The sequence below is a fragment of the Dromaius novaehollandiae genome, chromosome 5, assembly GCF_036370855.1.
Source record: "Dromaius novaehollandiae isolate bDroNov1 chromosome 5, bDroNov1.hap1, whole genome shotgun sequence".
NCBI classification, from domain to species: domain Eukaryota; kingdom Metazoa; phylum Chordata; class Aves; order Casuariiformes; family Dromaiidae; genus Dromaius; species Dromaius novaehollandiae.
The window spans coordinates 70,505,531-70,519,828 of NC_088102.1; the positions used below are offsets into that span (position 1 = coordinate 70,505,531).

General features: G+C 66.7%; 2 protein-coding genes across 4 annotated transcripts; one reads left to right on the forward strand and one right to left on the reverse strand.

Moving 5' to 3' along the window:
- Positions 1–402: 402 nt before the first annotated feature.
- Positions 403–9,055, reverse strand: SSRP1 (structure specific recognition protein 1). Of its 3 annotated transcripts, none has more exons than XM_064513269.1 (17): positions 9,040–9,055; positions 7,963–8,157; positions 7,440–7,625; positions 6,852–6,957; positions 5,934–6,124; positions 5,618–5,848; positions 5,419–5,522; positions 5,083–5,211; positions 4,696–4,917; positions 4,448–4,520; positions 3,764–3,902; positions 3,562–3,607; positions 2,710–2,833; positions 2,057–2,227; positions 1,598–1,689; positions 1,235–1,418; positions 403–864 (listed from the first exon to the last, which is right to left on the reverse strand). In XM_064513269.1, exons 2-17 carry the CDS (start codon positions 8,014–8,016, stop codon positions 796–798), a joined length of 2,121 nt encoding a protein of 706 aa, XP_064369339.1. In that variant the 5' UTR covers positions 8,017–8,157; positions 9,040–9,055; the 3' UTR covers positions 403–795. The 3 variants fall into 3 exon arrangements, with proteins under 3 accessions (XP_064369339.1, XP_064369337.1, XP_064369338.1); XM_064513267.1 differs by lacking the exon at positions 9,040–9,055 and adding an exon at positions 8,753–8,880; XM_064513268.1 differs by lacking the exon at positions 9,040–9,055 and adding an exon at positions 8,720–8,832.
- Positions 9,056–9,747: 692 nt separating this feature from the next.
- P2RX3 (purinergic receptor P2X 3) lies at positions 9,748–14,198 on the forward strand. The gene is made up of 12 exons (XM_064513444.1): positions 9,748–9,887; positions 10,001–10,136; positions 10,229–10,300; positions 10,375–10,441; positions 10,548–10,641; positions 10,738–10,815; positions 10,930–11,071; positions 11,150–11,286; positions 11,377–11,470; positions 11,589–11,654; positions 12,804–12,881; positions 13,084–14,198. Exons 1-12 carry the CDS (start codon positions 9,748–9,750, stop codon positions 13,183–13,185), a joined length of 1,206 nt encoding a protein of 401 aa, XP_064369514.1. The 3' UTR covers positions 13,186–14,198.
- Positions 14,199–14,298: the final 100 nt, after the last annotated feature.

A 14,298-nucleotide genomic window follows, 5' to 3' on the forward strand; every position in this document is an offset into this window, starting at 1 on the left:
CCCCCGACCCTCTGTGGGGGCATGTGGGGCCCAGAGCGGCCGGCTGTATCCCCCCCCTCCCCGCATCAGGGAGCAGCACAGGCGGGAGCAGAGGAGCCCTGGGCCCCCGGCTTTCCGCTGAATTGCATCAGGATCGACCGTGGGGCCTCCATTAGGAGCCTGATGGCTCCTTAACGGAATTAGGGAGGCCGAAGGAGGGGCTCGGGGCCGCTAATGGACGGGCAGGGAGTGAGCTCAGCCTCTGGCCCCGTTTCAAGGACGAAACGGAGCTCAACCCCCGCCGGCTGCAGCTGCGAGGAAGCAGCCCCGGCACAGCCCGGCCCCGGGGTCCCGCTGGGGGGGGAAGGAAGAAGGAGGCCACCCTGCTCCCTCTGCCTCCCCTGGCTCCGCACCCACACTCACTCCCTCGGTGGGGTTTTTTTATTCAATCCGATTTGCCACGTGAACGGACCCAAAAATACAAAAAAAGAAAAGGGAAAAAGAAGGAGACTGAAACAAACCCGAGTATTTAAAAAAAATAAATTGATGAGAAACAGGGCTGAGGTGAGACTGAGGGCCCCTCCTGGGCCTCCCTCCACGAGGTCTCGCTCCCCCAACCAGGCACTGAGGGGAGAGGGCTTGCCTACCCTGCTCTTGTGTCCCCCTGCCCCCGGCGGTACGGGCAGGAGGACGCAAAGTCGTGGCAAGGTGGGTTCCGAGCCGGCTGTAGCCCAAGACCCGGGCGCCTGACGCGGGCCGGCCCGCCCCAGTCCTCTCGCTGACCTGGGAACCAGCCTGGAAGCGGCGGGGACGGGGCTAATCCGAGCCGGACGCAGAATCTTCCGAGCTGGGGGGCGGGCTGGCAGCTCCCTCCTCCTCTGAGTCCTGCGGCAAGAGAGGACGTTAGCATGGCGGCACCTCGGCAGCTCCTGCTCGCCTGCCTCCCCCGTGCCCCGAGGCGGGGGACGGGGTGATGGCGGGGGCTTTGCTCCCCCTTGGGAAGAGGCAGAGGTGTTGACAGCACCGAGCACGCACGTCCTCTGCTCTGGGACCTGTAGGCCGGCTGTGCGTAGCATAAAGAGGGGCCAGAGGGGCCAACCCCACAGGGATGAGATGAGTGTACCATAGACAAGACATACCAGAGGGGCACACTCCCTACAAAGGTGGGACGGGTGTGCCATTCCCAGAGATGAACCGAGCACACCATAGAGAAGATGGGGCAGAGGACACCCACCCAGAAGGGGAAGAGCCATACCTCCTTCTTGCTCTCTCCAGAGGAGCTCTCGTCACTAGAGACAAACTCCTTGCTTTTGAAGCTCTCACTCAGATTCTTGGCAGGGGATTTGGTGGAGGACAAAGACTTTGAGGCTGCACCTTTCTTCTCCACTTTCCCCTTCATCTGCTTTTCCTGCTTCTTCTTCTTCTTTTTAGACCTCTCCCTGTGGTGGGAGGGGAGAAGGGAGAGGAGAAGCGTTACCCTGCTGACAGCCCGCAGCCAAGGGTACTGCCCGCGCACACCCCAGCCCCAGGCACCACGATGGCTGGAGAACAGACACATTTCAGAGGCGCAAAGCCCCGCCACCTCCCCCCGCCAGCCCCCTCTGCTCAGCGCACTCACGTCTTGGAGCTCTCTGACTTGCTGCCCACGCTGTACTCCTTCATGGCCTTCTCGTAGTCCCTCCTGGCGTCTTCTGCCTTACGATCCCATTCCTGCAGCCAGAGCACAAGGTTGGCAGTGCCTTCTCCTGCATCCAGTCCTCCACCACCACCAGCTGCACCACCAGAGTCCAACACCGTCCCCGCCCGCAGCACACCAGCACTCCCACCACACATCTCACCACCTCGGTCAAGGCTGTGCCCACCCAGCAGTTCCCCAGCCCAAAGACATCGTCTCCCCACCGCAAAGCTTCTTTTCTAACCTCCTGTTCATGGAGTGCCACGTTCCTGAGACCAACCCAGGGCCTGCCACGCTTCCCTCCTAATGTCCGGCCTCTCCCGCCTAGACCAGCATCAGCTCTCCCCACCAGCACAGCAGCCCAGATGCCCCCTGCAAATTCCTCCCCGTCATGCACCGAACCTCTTTCTTCTCCTTGGACATGGCTTTCCAGAGCTCCCCAGCCTTCTTAGACAAGTCTGTGACGGTGATGCCAGGATGCTCTGACTTGATCTTCTCACGGCTGGCGTTCAGCCAGAGCATGTAAGCCGACATCGGCCTCTTGGGAGCATTGGGGTCTTTCCCTTTCTTGCTCTGGGCAGCAGGGAGAGAACGAGCGCGAAAGCCTTGTGTAACGCCATCCACTAAAGACTTCAGGGCTGCCCCGAGACGAGGGGCTAGGTCTCAGCTTGTCTCCTACATCCCACTGGTAATTCGGCTACACCACCGGGGGAGATGGGTTGTCAGGCCACACCTCCAACGAGTGAAAGCACCCACCGGACAGGTTGCTGGAGACAAGGCCTCCAACAGGCAAAAGGACTTGCCAGGCACAGGCCACAAACCCTTTGGAAGGGACTCAACCAGACTCATCTGCGGGATGAGCAACAGCCTGCAGAAGGCAGAGGAGCCAGGCTTGGACAACCGACCCCAGCAGGGCAAAGCACGGGGAGGTGGTGGAACCAGATCAGACTGCAGCAGAAGCAGGCCCTGGTGGTGCTCCCAACAGGGAACAGCAATCCGCGCTCCAGGGACACCAGGTCCTGCTCTTCGCTACCCCATCAGCAGCAACCTCTCACCTCCAACTGCTTCTTGCGGGGCTTGCGGTCTTTGACAATCTTGGCCTTCTTGGCCGGCTTCTTCTCATCCCGGTCGCTGTCACCGTCGCCGCTGGAAGAGCTGGCCGAGGCATTGCTGTCAAATCTGTGGGCAGAAACTCGGCTTCAGAAACAGCTCAAGATCCCGACCCGAATGAGATGAAGCACAAGGTGGGGGCGAAGCAGAGAACTTTCTGAACTTTCCCAGCCTCCAGCAACCTGTGGTTCAGAGACTCTCCGAGCTGAAGCTCTTGTGTTCATGCTTAACAGCCCTTAGTGATTTTTCTTCCATGAATATGGCTGGTCATTTCCTAAATTCCTGTAAACTTTGGCCGTTCACAGCACCACACAGCAAGGAGCTGCACAGCTGAACTGCACCAAGATCCACCTCGGATCGAATCTGGCTCCCGCTAGCAACCGTGATGCCCCTGAGCTCCTACAGGGAGACTGCGATTCTCATCCACCCTCTCCCACCTCCGCATTATATAGACTTCTATCCCACTCTCCTTCTGCTGTTCTCTCTTTTCCAGCCTGAAGAGCCAAGGTCTTCTCAACCACGCCTCATCCAGAAGCCATCCCATAAGTCTTATCGCTCCCCTTGCCCTTCCTATCTCTTGCACGTTTTATGATGCCGTTTAGGAGGCAGAGCACCCAGAACTGCACCCGCTTCTCCAGATTTTAGGACCAGGGATTTCTAGAGCAGCACTGGCTGTATCTAGTGCACTCCCTAACGTTCACACTGCCCCACACCGCCACTGCCCCCAACGCAACCCTCACAAACAGGCACCTTCCAAAAGCCACCCCAAGGCAGACTCCTGCCCAGCCTCTACTCACTCTTCAGCCACGTCGTCATCTTCTTCTCCAGGGTTAAATGACTCATCTGGAAGGAGAGATCGCGGGGGTCAGCTTACAGCGAGGCAGGGACAGACAGCTCAGCAGGAAGGGGAGGGCGTAACCCCCAGGGCGGGGAGAAGCCCTGAGCACCCAAGACAGACTCCCAGGAAGTCCCTCATGCAGGCCCGGCCTCAGCCCTCACCAGTCTCTTCCCCAGACCCGTCGCTGCTGTCGTTGGCGTTCTCTTCCCGGATCTTGCCCTCCTCCTTCATCCTCTCCAAGTAGGCGTCGTGCTGGTCCTCATCGGAGTCGGCGTATTCGTCGTAGCTCTGCTTCATACCCTACGGCAGAGACGGAGTGAGAGCTGCTCTGTCCTCCCCTCACCTGCACACACGTCACTTCTGGAAACGACAGCTCCTGGCATGCTCCTGGGCGCACACAGCCCCCGGGCAGGCCCCCCACGCGTGCACGGGCCAGGCTGGGAGGGGAGGAGGGGACATCAACCGCGTCCCCTCCTTCTCCCACCAAGAATCAAAGGAGAGGGGCAAAAAAGGCACCCTAAGGTGTTAACTGGGTTAGCTGGGGGCCCCTCTCACAAATCATGCTGGAGTTACTGGGATTAGTCATGGATCACCACGGCCATGCAGAGGAAACCTGCACCAGGAGGAGCAAGAGGAGGAGAAAGAGGAAGGGATATCGCACGGACCTTTTTCCTCTATAAGGGCAAGGAGAGAAAAGAGAGGTGAAGGAAAAAAAAAAGAAAGGAAAAAAAAGGAAAAAAGCAGCAAAATTTTGGACGGAAGAAAGCCCCCAGCCCTCTCCCACCCCAGCCTGCAGGCTGGCAGCTCCAGCAGGGCGCAGGGAAGCGGCCCTCCCCAGCGGGTACCTCCTTGAGGCCTCGGTTCTTGATGTTCAGCTTCTTGGCGTTGACGAAGTCAAAGAGCTTCCCGTACTCCTCCCTGCAAGAGAGGACGGGCCAGTCAGGGCCAGGTGGGAATCGGGGTGCCAGCACCCGCCTGAAACAGAGATCGCCTCTCTGCGCTGGTGAGGGTGTAGCACGTGTGACTGACAGGGAGGACACAGGCGGCAGGACCGCCTCGCAGCGCAAAGGGCAGCCTCGCGCCCCGTGCCCACCTCTCTATGCTGCTGAAGGTGTACTGCGTGCCCTGCTTGGTCTCGATCTCGAAGTCGAAGGAGCGGGTGGTGGTGGTCCCGCGGGCAAAGTTGACGAAGGAGATCTCATCGAAGCGGATGTGAACGGGCGGCTTGTGCACGTAGATGAAGCCACGCTCCAGCGGGTAGAGAAGCCCCGAGCTGGCCTTGTAGGAGCAGGTGATGCACTGGGCCCCGGAGTGTCTGTGAGGGCAAATACAGCCGCGTTACGCCAGCAGGGAGCAAACACCCTCCCTGTGGACACCCCCAGGGCGAGACAGAGGATGCCAGCAGCCCAGACAAGTCCACCAGCTGCTCCCCCAGTGCGAGCCACAAATCTTGCAAAGCCGCTTCAGCAGCACGCCTCACCCCTGGAAGTTGCCGGGAACAGTGATCTTGCGATTCACCAGCGCCTTCATGACGCGGCTGACCATCTCGTAGAGGGAGCCCGACATGTTCTTGGTGAGCCGTCCCTCGAAGCGCTTCTCCACCTCCTCCCTGCCCGGCCAGAAGAGAGGGCAACGGTGAGAACAGGGAGCTCAGACTCCGAGGAGCCCTCAGCAGGCAAATGGAGACCAACCCGTGAGCCCCAGCGGCGGGATGCCCCGACCAGGTCCAGCACGGGAGCGGGGGGATCGTTACCTCCCTCCCGGCTTCCCCGAGCCCCCAGATCCAGGGGGGCTGCCCGGTGGGAGAGGAACTCACTCGTTCATGTTGAGGGTCAGGGAGATGTCTTCATCCTTGGAGAAGAGCAGGATGAGGAAGTGGTAGCGGGTCTGGCCTTGCTTTATCGGGGGGTCCAGGCTGATCTGAAAAAGAAAGGGAGATGAGAAGCTGAGAGCCCCCCAAGCTGACCCTCGCCACGCCTCCCTGGGGGAGGCAAGACCCCTCGTCCCCTCCTCACCACGAAGAACATCTGCCGCTGGTCCTTGTGTGGGAGCAGGAAGAGGCGCAGCACGGTGGTATAGGGGATCTTGTAGTCAAAGGTCTTGCCGTGGAGATGCAGGAAGGTGGGATAGATACGGATGTCGTAGCGCCCGCGAGGCGTCAAACACTGCAGCTCCCGGAAGATGCAGATGGCATCCCCGGTGGCCTGGATCACGTCCGCCTTCGAGAGGACGTTCTGAGCAAAAGCCTGCAAGGCAACGGCATTGAGGTCAGGTGAGGACACCCAGCTACCCCCTCTGCCCCACCTGCTCCCCCCTCGGCCCCACGCTCACCTCCACAGGGTCGACGCCGTCCTCCTGCGTAGGGGGCACGTAGAAGCGAACCTCCATGAGCGAGACCTCGGCGTCGTCGTTCTGGTGGAACTCCAGCGTCACCTCGTTCTTGCCCGTCGTGCACTGAGACACGTTGCTGAGGGGGATCTCAAACACCGGCTGCTCCCCGATGTCAAAGGAGAGAAGCTGTCCTACAGGTGGTGGGGAGGGGAGACACAGCCGGTCACAACAGGTTCGAAACCACTACTCTGCAACGCTGGGATAACAGTCTAAGGTCCACGCTGCTGGGCGGATCCAAGGTGGGCCTGACCCTAGCAGCCTTCTCCAGTAGCAGCCTCAGTTTTCTCCCAAACTCCAGCAATGCTTCCCCCTCTTCCTCTCCATACCTCCTGCCCAGATCTCCAGGCTTTCTCCTTCTAGCTATGGCCAGCCGAGAAAGAAACTGAACAAACGCAAAAAGGGAACTGTCTATTCCCGTTTTCCGCTGGTCTCAAACTCCAGGGGAGCAGTCGTCAGCTCCCCAGGCTCCTTCAGCAACCGGCAGGCACTACCAGACACTTAGACGTCCGGAACGGTCCTCCATTTTACACTGAGGGCCCTTCGTCTGTAGAGATCTTCCCCTGGGATTTGGGGCCTGCATCCATTTCCTACTCTCCTAAGATAACGTACATCCACGCTCTACCCGAGGCCACCCCTTAGGAAGGGGGTAGCTGCAGATACCCAGAAGAACATCCAAAGCCATTAACAGCCAGGTGCTACAGGGACAACTGTGCTGGTGGGATGGGAAACTGCCCCCAGCTACTGGATACCACCCTAGCTCCACCACCTCAGGACGGGAGCTCCTGTCTGCACCCAGCACAGACTCCCTTTCCGCAGTTTCCAGAGTCCCTGGGCTGCTCCTGCCCCACCACGACTCACCTCCGAACCTCACCGTGCCCCAGTTCCAGCCCTTCACGCACAGGTCCTTCTCCGCCAGCTCCAGGCGATAGTGGGCCTTGAAGAAATCTGAGAGCTTGTCAAACTCCTAGGCAGGGCGAGAAGCAGAAGGAAAACAGTGAGTGTCCACCAGAAGCTACCAGGTGCTCACGGGCATTGCCCAGAGCACGTAACCAGGACAGAGTCTCACATGCAAAGGAAAGAGCAACAAAAACAGGGATCAGAGTTGTTAAGGACAAGGAAATGGCACTGCAAAGCTCACAGGTAGCAGACCTAGATAGAGGAGAAGCAAAGAAACTGCGGCACAAGCCCACAAGAGAATGGATAGTTTTAGGAACAAAACAAAACAGTGAACTCCATATTTTGAAAAAAAACCCCAGTGAGCTCCATATTTTGAAAAAAAACCCCAGTGAGCTCCATATTTTGAAAAAAAAAACAGTGAGCTCCATATTTTGAAAAGAAACCCAGTGAGCTCCGTATTTCGAAGGGCTGGTGCACCACACACACAGCAGCGCTCAGCCATCAGTCAGAGGCAAGGAGGGATGGGAGAGAACGGGGCCCGGGGCTCACCGATTCCCGGAAACCATCGTATTTGTAGACGTGGCCGTTCTTGGTGAGCAGCTTGAGGCCGTGACCGAGCGCCACGCGTCGCCACACGCCCTCCGCCAGCTCCGACGCCTGGATGTTGTCCACCTTCCCCGTCTTGCTGTTCTTGAAGATCACGCCCTGGCGGCTCAGCCGCAGCCGGCCGTCGTTCTGCCGGGAGAGGCGGGCGTGAGGCAGCTCGCCCCGCGCTCGCGCCCGCAAAGAGGGGGGACAGCCCGGGGGAGACACAGCTCCCCAGAGCCACGGGGTTCAGGGTGAGCCACAGGTAACAACACGGGACCAGGCTGACGCTTCTCCAGCGCCAGAAGAAGCTAACGCACAACGCGCAACCCTCTCGCAGCAGCTAGAAGCGCTACAGCTCCGAGGCCACATCTCACGCTGACGCGTCACCCGCTCGCCTCCGGCCCGACACGGCGAACAGCGCGAGGCTTCGGCGAGCGCGCGGGCCTGCAAGACGCTCCCGCCGCGGCCAGCGCCGGGCTCTCACCATCGACCCCTTGACCTCCTGGTAAATCTCGTTGAACTCCAGCGTGTCGGCCATGGCGGCTGCGGGGCCGGGGAAGCGGCGGCACCTGGGTCTTCAGGGAGGAAGGACGCCGAGGCGCAGCGAGTCCCTCAGTTCCCCCCACGGCCCGGCATGCCCCGCTCGGGCGGCAGCTGAAGGCGCCGCAACGGCGAAGCGCTGCGGGAGGAGAAGGGGGTGAGCGGGGCGCGGCGAGGAAACGCGCCGGGTTGGACCCCCTCGGGCGCCCGGCGGGGACCCCCCCTCCCCGCTGCCTGACACGCTTTGGGGGGGGACGCAGCCCCCCGGGAGCTGCCGTGGGGCGACCCCACAACCGCCCAAGCCCTGCCGGCCCCTGGGCGCCCGCCAGCCCCTCTGCAGCACCCCACTGCCCGCACCCCCCCCCCCCCCACGGCGGCCTTCCCCTGCTCCTCCCCCCCCCCAGGCCTCGATGCTCCTCCGGCCCTGCCCTCCCCGCCCAGGCGCCCCACACCGCGCCCCACACCGCCTCCGCCCCACAGGCACCCCCCGGACCCCCCCCCGAGGCCCCTCCGTCCTCAGGCCTGTCCCCCCAGCCCCCCCCCCAACAAGCTCCCCGGTGCCCCCCAACCCCCAGCCCGGCCCCTCGGCGGGCCCCCCCCTCCCCCGGGCCCCCCAGCCCCCCGCCCCCTCGCCCGGGCCCCACACCCCCCGCACCCCCCCGAGACCCCCACCCCCGGCCCGGTGCCCCCCCGCCCCGCACCGCGGCCACTCTTCCCGCCTGCGCAACACGAACCTCGCGCGGAGCCTCCCCCCCCCGCCGCTGCCGCCGCCGCTGCCGCCGGAACCCGCCCCCACTTCCGCCATAGAGAGGCGGCGCGGCGCGGCCGCTCTAGGCGCCACCGTGGGGCGGGGGAGGACCTCGCGCTGCCCGCGCGGGCCGGGACCATGGAGAGCCCGGAGGACTGCGGCTAGAGAGGACGTGGCGCCCGGCGCCTTTCCCCCCCCCGCGCCATAGAGCTGCCGGGGAGGCCGGGGCTAGAATAGCCGCTCCCCAACGCCTCACCTGCGGCGCTCTCTCACCTGCCACCATAGAGAGCGGGCGGACTCGGCGGGCAGTCCTGCCCCCATTGGCCAGCGGCGGGCGGGGGGGGGGGGTGAGCCGCGTGACGTCACCGCGGCGGCCGTGGGGTGACGGTTGCGTGGGCGCGGGGCGCCATCCCCGAACCGGGGCCCCCCCCAAAGTGGGTCCCCCCCAAAACGGGCCCCCCCGAGCCCGGGCCCCCCCCAAAGCGGGGCCCCCCAAAATACGGCCCCCCCGAACCCGGGCCCCCCCCAAAGCGGGGCCCCCCAAAATACGGCCCCCCCGAACCCGGGGCCCCCCCAAAGCGGGGCCCCCCCCAAAGTGGAGCGCCTCCGAGACGGGGCACCCTAAATCAGGGGCCCCCCCAAAGCGGGGCCCCCCCAAAACCGGCCCCCCCGAACCCGGGGTGCCCCGCCCAGGGGCCCCCCCAAAGTGGGTCCCCCCAAAACGGCCCCCCCCGAACCTGGGCCACCTCCGTAACGGGGTGTATCCCCAAAACAGGGGGGACCCCCGCACCCCCCCACGGGGCACCCCAAACACGGGCCGCCCCCCCCCAGCGTGGGGGGGGGGGGTGGAGGGGGGCGGGGGCCGGGCACCCCGCCAGCCCCCGCTTCCCGGCAGGGCTGCCCACGCCGGGGCGGGGACGGCGCGGGGGAGAGGGGGGCCGCCGCCACCGCCACCCCCACCGCCACCCCGCCGCCGCCGCGATGGCCGCCCGGCGCCCCGGGGCCCGCTGGCTGGCCGACTTCCTCGCCTACGAGACGGCCAAGTCGGTGGTGGTGAAGAGCTGGGTGGTGGGCGCCGTCAACCGGGCCGTGCAGCTCCTCATCCTCTCCTACTTCGTGGGGTGAGCCCCCGGGGCGGGTGACGAGGCGCCTGTTGGAGGACCGCCGGCGGGGCGGGGGGGGGGGGGGGGCGCGGCGGTGCCGCCGCTGAGCCCCCCGCCGCGTGTGGCCCCAGCTGGGTGTTCCTGCACGAGAAGGCCTACCAGGTGCGCGACACCGCCATCGAGTCCTCCGTGGTCACCAAGGTGAAGGGCGTCGGGCGATACGGCGGCCGGGTGCTGGACGCGGCCGACTACGTCACCCCCGAGCAGGTCGGGGGGGTGGGTGAGGGTTTGGGGGCGGCTCTGCCTCGGTTCCCCCCCCCCCGCCGCGGCCGTGGGGTGCTGAGGCGGCGGGTCCCCAGGGCGCCGCCGTGTTCGTGGTCATCACCAGGCGCATCGTGACGGAGAACCAGGTGCAGGGGCTGTGCCCGGAGGTAAGGGGGCACCGCGGGGCGGGCGTGCGGCCGTGTCCCCCCCCCCGGCGTCACCTCACCGCCCGCCCGCGCAGAGCGACACCAGGTACCGCTGCACCGCCGACAGCGACTGCCAAAGCAACGGCCCCGCCGCGGCGAGCGGTAAGTGCGTCCGTCCGTCTGTGCGTCCGTCTGTGCGTCCGTCTGTGCGTCCGTCGTCCCCCCCCCCGCTACCGCCGCCGGCGGTGCTGACAGGCGGCCGCGGCAGGGCTGCTGACGGGGCGCTGCGTGCGCTACAACGGGACGCTGCGCACCTGCGAGATCCGCGGCTGGTGCCCGCCGGAGGTGGACGCCGTGGAGGCGTGAGTGCGGCCCCCCCCCCGCCGCCCCGTTGTGTTCCCCCCCCCCCACCCCGCCGCCCCCGCCAACAGGCGCCCATCGCCGTGGCGTCCCCGCAGGCCCGTCATGCTGGAGGCCGAAAACTTCACCGTCTTCGTCAAGAACAGCGTCCGCTTCCCGCTGTTCGGCTTCGAGAGGTGAGCGGCGCCGGGGGACGGGCGGATGCACGGATGTGGGGCCCCCCCCTCCCCGCCCCGTGCCGGGGGTCACACACGTCCCCGTCCCCGTCCCCGTCCCCGTCCCCGCCGCAGGGCCAACCTGCCGCCGCGGGCCACGGCCGCCGAGCTGAGCCGCTGCCGCTTCCACCCGGCGCGCCGGCCCCTCTGCCCCATCCTGCGGCTGGGCGACGTGGCGCGCTTCGCCGGCCAGGACTTCGCCGCCCTGGCCGCCACGGTGAGCCGGGCGCCGGGGACGCCGGCCGCGGGGACGCCGGGGCCCCCCGCCGCGCTGACGCCGGCCCCCGCCGCGCAGGGGGGGGTCGTCGGCATCAAGATCGCCTGGGTGTGCGACCTGGACCGGGCCTGGGAGCTCTGCCTGCCCCGCTACTCCTTCGCCCGCCTCGACGGCGGCGCCCGCCACGGCGCCGGCTCGCCCGGCTACAACTTCAGGCAAGGGCGGGCGGGTGACGGCGGCTGTGCGCACACCCGGCGCGGCGACAGCCCGCGACAGCCCGCCGCCCCCCCCCCCCACACACACAGGTCGGCCAGGTACCGCCGCGGGCCCAACGGCACCGAGTCGCGCACCCTCATGAAGGCTTTCGGCATCCGCTTCGACGTGCTGGTGTACGGCAGCGTACGTAGCCCCCCCTCCACCGCCGCCCCACGGCGCCCCACAGTTCCCTCTGCCCAGCCCCACGGCGGGGGGGGAGCCCCCCCCCCAGCTGACAGGGCGCTCTGCCCCCCCCCCCCAGGCTGGGAAATTCAGCATCGTCCCGACCCTCATCAACGTGGTGGCAGCCTTCACCTCCGTCGGCGTGGTGAGTGGGGCTGCCCCATAGCCAGGGGGATGGGGCTGCAGCCTGGCCCCATAGCAGTGGGGATGGGGATGCAGCCTGGCCCCATAGCGGTGTGGACGGGGCTGCAGTGGGACCCCATAGCAGTGGGGATGGGGATGCAGCCTGGCCCCATAGCGGTGGGGACGGGGCTGCAGCCGGGCCCCATAGCAGTGGGGATGGGGATGCAGCCTGGCCCCATAGCGGTGGGGACGGGGCTGCAGTGGGGCCCCATAGCAGTGGGGATGGGGCTGTAGTCTGGCCCCATAGAGGTGGGCATGGGGCTGCAGCCTGGCCCTATAGCAGTGGGCATGGGGCTGTAGTCTGGCCCCATAGCGGTGGGGATGGGGCTGCAATGGGGCCCCATAGTGATGGGGATGGGGCTGCAGCCGGGCCCCATAGCAGTGGGGATGGAGCTGCTGTCTGGCCCCATAGCCAGGGGGACAGGGCTGCAGCCGGGCCCCATAGCGGTGGGGATGGGGATGCAGCCTGGCCCCATAGCGGTGTGGACGGGACTGCAGCCTGGCCCCATAGCAGTGGGGATGGGGATGCAGCCTGGCCCCATAGCAGTGTGGACGGGGCTGCAGTGGGACCTCATAGCAGTGGGGATGGGGCTGTAGTCTGGCCCTATAGCAGTGGGGATGGGGCTGCAGTGGGGCCCCATAGCAGTGGGGATGGGGCTGTAGTCTGGCCCCATAGCGGTGGGCATGGGGCTGCAGCCTGGCCCTATAGCGGTGGGCATGGGGCTGTAGTCTGGCCCCATAGCGGTGGGGATGGGGCTGCAATGGGGCCCCATAGTGATGGGGATGGGGCTGCAGCCAGGCCCCATAGCAGTGGGGATGGGGCTGCTGTCTGGCCCCATAGCCAGGGGGACAGGGCTGCAGCTGGGCCCCATAGCGGTGGGGACGGGGCTGCAGTGGGGCCCCATAGCAGTGGAGATGAAGCTGCTGTCTGGCCCCATAGCCAGAGGGACAGGGCTGCAGCTGGGCCCCATGGCAGTGTGGATGGAGCTGCAGCTGGGCCCCATAGCAGTGGGGCCACAGTCAGTCCCCAGGTGCCGGCAAGGGGGCCGGTAGCCGTGGGGCAGCGGTGGTCCCGGCCCCCCGGCGTCCCCCAGCGCCGCCGTCCCCGCAGGGCTCGGTGCTGTGCGACCTCATCCTGCTGCACTTCCTCAAGGGCGCTGAGCACTACAAGGCCCGCAAGTTCGAGGAGGTGAGCCGTGGGGCTGGGAGCCGTGGGGCTGGGAGCCGTGGGGCTGGGGGCCATGTGGGGCTGGCGAGCTCAGGATGCCATGGGGCAGGAGCGGATGATGCTGGGGAGCACGGGCACGTGGGGCTGAGCGTGCCCGGGGCGGGGGGGAGCTGTGCCCCCCGGGCGCCATGGGGCAGGCACTGCTGCCTCCTCTGCCCCACAGGTGCCGGAGGCCAGCCTGCACCAGCCCTCGGCCGGCCCCACGGCGCTGCGGGGCGGCGAGATGCAGTCCACCGACTCAGGCACCGGCTCCCTCGGCCTCTAGCCCCCCGCGCCGTGGGGCAGACCCTGCCTACCGTCTGCCCCCCCCCACGCCAATGTGGGGCAGGGCTGGCTGTAGGGGGCTGGGGGGCTGCGGTGGCCCCCCGCTGCCTGCCAGCCCCACGGCAGCTTTTTCTGCATGGACGCCTGGCACCCGCACTGCGCTGCCCCACACCTGCGGTTGGGGGCTGAGGCTGCTGTGGGGCAGGGCCCCACGGGTCCCAGCCCTGCCCCACTGCGCCCTGGGCCCATCCTGGGGGTCCCAGTGCTGCCCCACTGCCCCCAGTGCCCATCTTGGGGGTCCCAGTGCTGCCCCACTGCCCCCAGTGCCTGTCCTGGGGGTCCCAGCCCTGCCCCACTGTCCCCTGAGCCCATCCTGGGGGGTCCCAGCCCTGCCCCACTGCCCCCCATGGCTGTTCTGGGGGGTCCCAGTGCTGCCCCACTGCCCCCAGTGTCCATCTTGGGGGGTCCCAGCCCTGCCCCACTGTCCCCTGCGCCACTCCCTGGGGTCCCGGCCCTGCCCCACTGCCCCCAGCACCCTTCCCTGCGGGTCCCAGCGCTGCCCCACTGCCCCCAGTGCCTGTCCTGGGGGGTCCCAGTGCTGCCCCACTGCCCCCAGTGCCCATCCTGGGGGTCTCAGTCCCTCCCCACTGCCCCCAGCATCCATCCTGGGGGTCCCAACTCTGCCCCACTGCCCCCAGTGCCTGTCCTAGGGGGTCCCAGCCCTGCCCCACTGTCCCCTGCGCCACTCCCTGGGGGGTCCCAGCCCTGCCCCACTGCCCCCAGCACCCTTCCTTGGGGTCCCAGCACTGCCCCACTGCCCCCAGTGCCTGTCCTGGGGGGTCCCAGCACTGCCCCACTGCCCCCAGCACCCATCCTGGGGGTCCCAGCCCTGCCCCACTGCCCCCTGGGCCCTTCCTGGGGGTCCCACCTCTGCGCTGCCCCCCGCCCCCCTCCCTGCCCCACGGCGGCAGCACCCCCAGCACCCGGCCCTCAATAAAGTTTCGGCTCCCGGCACCCACCCGCGTCCGGCCTGCGTGCGGGTGTGGGGCAGCGGGGGGGCCGGGGATCCCCCCATGGGGTGGCCGTGGGGCTGGGGGCCGCGACGAGGGGCCCC